This window comes from Nematolebias whitei, chromosome 7, assembly GCF_014905685.2.
Source record: "Nematolebias whitei isolate Nwh7 chromosome 7, NemWhi1, whole genome shotgun sequence".
Taxonomy (NCBI): domain Eukaryota; kingdom Metazoa; phylum Chordata; class Actinopteri; order Cyprinodontiformes; family Rivulidae; genus Nematolebias; species Nematolebias whitei.
The window spans coordinates 37,135,553-37,137,106 of record NC_056504.1 but is presented as its reverse complement, the minus strand read 5'-3'; the positions used below and the strand labels follow the sequence as shown (position 1 = coordinate 37,137,106).

The window sequence follows — 1,554 nt, the reverse complement described above, 5'->3', positions numbered from 1 at the left end:
TATATATATATATATATATATATACACACATACACACACAAAATGCTTTTTAAACAAAATAATCACAATTCAGTTGATCTAAGTAGCCGACAGTTTTGACAGTTTTTCTTATGAAAAAGCATCAATATCTCTTAATTTCTGTCTTATTTTGAACTCCTATATGGACAAAAATAACATCTGGAATCCTGAGAAGACCAAAGCCTTCAGGGCAATAACTGTCTCAGAATTACTGATCCTGCTCTTAATTGGAATACATTTGCATGGGGGGCACCTAAGATGCTCTTTTCACCCCCTCCCCAAAGAAAATCCACACTGAAGCAAACACACGCGCACGTATTGGCCGGTGCGTAAGTGTGGCTGTCGTGTTTACTTTGCCAAAGTTTCGTTAATCGCAGGTCGCTGTGAAACACGGTTCAAGCGAACCGTGTCACCTCCGCCGTGACTTGCGTGTTTATTTTCAAGGGGAGGGGGGGGGGGGGGGTGAGGGCATTTCCACGGTGTGTCAGGGGTCATACGTGGATCCATAAATGAATGGTGGGCTCGACAGCCACACCATGAAAGACCGCTCCCTGATTGGCTCGCGGCTGGCAGGAATAAACACTCTCAGGGTATATAACGCGGCAAAGTGTGACAGTTCCAAGAAACAAGAAGCCTCTCTGAGAAGAAGGGGTGAAGAAGAGCCGCTGTTAAACATTAAGGTTTTGCCTTTTAGAGAGCCAGAGCTGAGGATGAAGGCGCAGATCCAAAAAGTTCCTCAGATCGTTGAGCTGCTGAGGAAGAAGACGGTGGGGCTGCAGCACTTCAAGCCAACATCCTCTGTGTGCGTCCTGGAGCAAAAGGATGCTGAGGCTGCGCCGTGCCCTCACGCCGCCTCTAGGGCGCACAGTTTGGACGCGATGCCGGGACCCACCAACTGGCCCCTGGTCGGCAGTCTGGTGGAGCTCCTGTGCAAAGGAGGGCTCACAAGACAACACGAAGCACTGGTGAGGCAAATCGGTTCACGCTGAAATGATGTACTGCTTAATACGTGAATGTGTTTCATCGTGCATCAAACTTTTTTTTTAATTATTATTATTAATTTTTTTGACGACTTTTTCCCCTCCCAGGTTGATTATCATAAAAAGTTCGGCAAGATTTTCCGGATGAAGCTGGGCTCCTTTGAGTCGGTGCACATTGGCGCTCCTTGCTTGCTGGAGGCGCTCTACAGGAAGGAGAGCAACTACCCTCAGAGGCTGGAGATCAAACCCTGGAAAGCTTACAGAGATCTGAGGAACGAGGCGTACGGGTTCCTCAACCTGTGAGTATGCTCTCTGTTGCTTCTTTCATTTATTTTTTTGTTTGTTTGTTTCCGGACCGAGTCCAGACCGATTAGGGTGCGTGCTTGGAGCGCAAATAGAAATCTTTTACAATAAAATAAAATAAAAAACCGCTGATTTGACGCTGTTTGCAGGGAAGGCAAAGACTGGCAGAGAGTCAGGAGCGTGTTTCAGCAGAAACTCATGAAGCCTACAGAAGTGGTGAAACTTGATGGTAAAATAAATCAGGTGAGTTTGA

General features: G+C 46.7%; 2 protein-coding genes across 3 annotated transcripts in view; one reads left to right on the top strand and one right to left on the bottom strand.

Moving 5' to 3' along the window:
- Positions 1-1,554, bottom strand: part of LOC119411874 (nuclear receptor coactivator 5) — a 615,997-nt gene that overhangs the window by 341,440 nt on the left and 273,003 nt on the right. The gene's annotated exons all lie outside the window — the stretch shown is intronic.
- The window catches only part of LOC119411875 (1,25-dihydroxyvitamin D(3) 24-hydroxylase, mitochondrial), a 6,601-nt gene continuing 5,691 nt past the window's right edge, over positions 645-1,554 (top strand). The window contains exons 1-3 of the mRNA XM_037678827.1: positions 645-983; positions 1,107-1,297; positions 1,451-1,544. Of these exons, the coding sequence (XP_037534755.1) occupies positions 729-983; positions 1,107-1,297; positions 1,451-1,544 (540 nt within the window). The 5' untranslated portion in view covers positions 645-728. The remainder of the gene's footprint in view (positions 984-1,106; positions 1,298-1,450; positions 1,545-1,554) is intronic.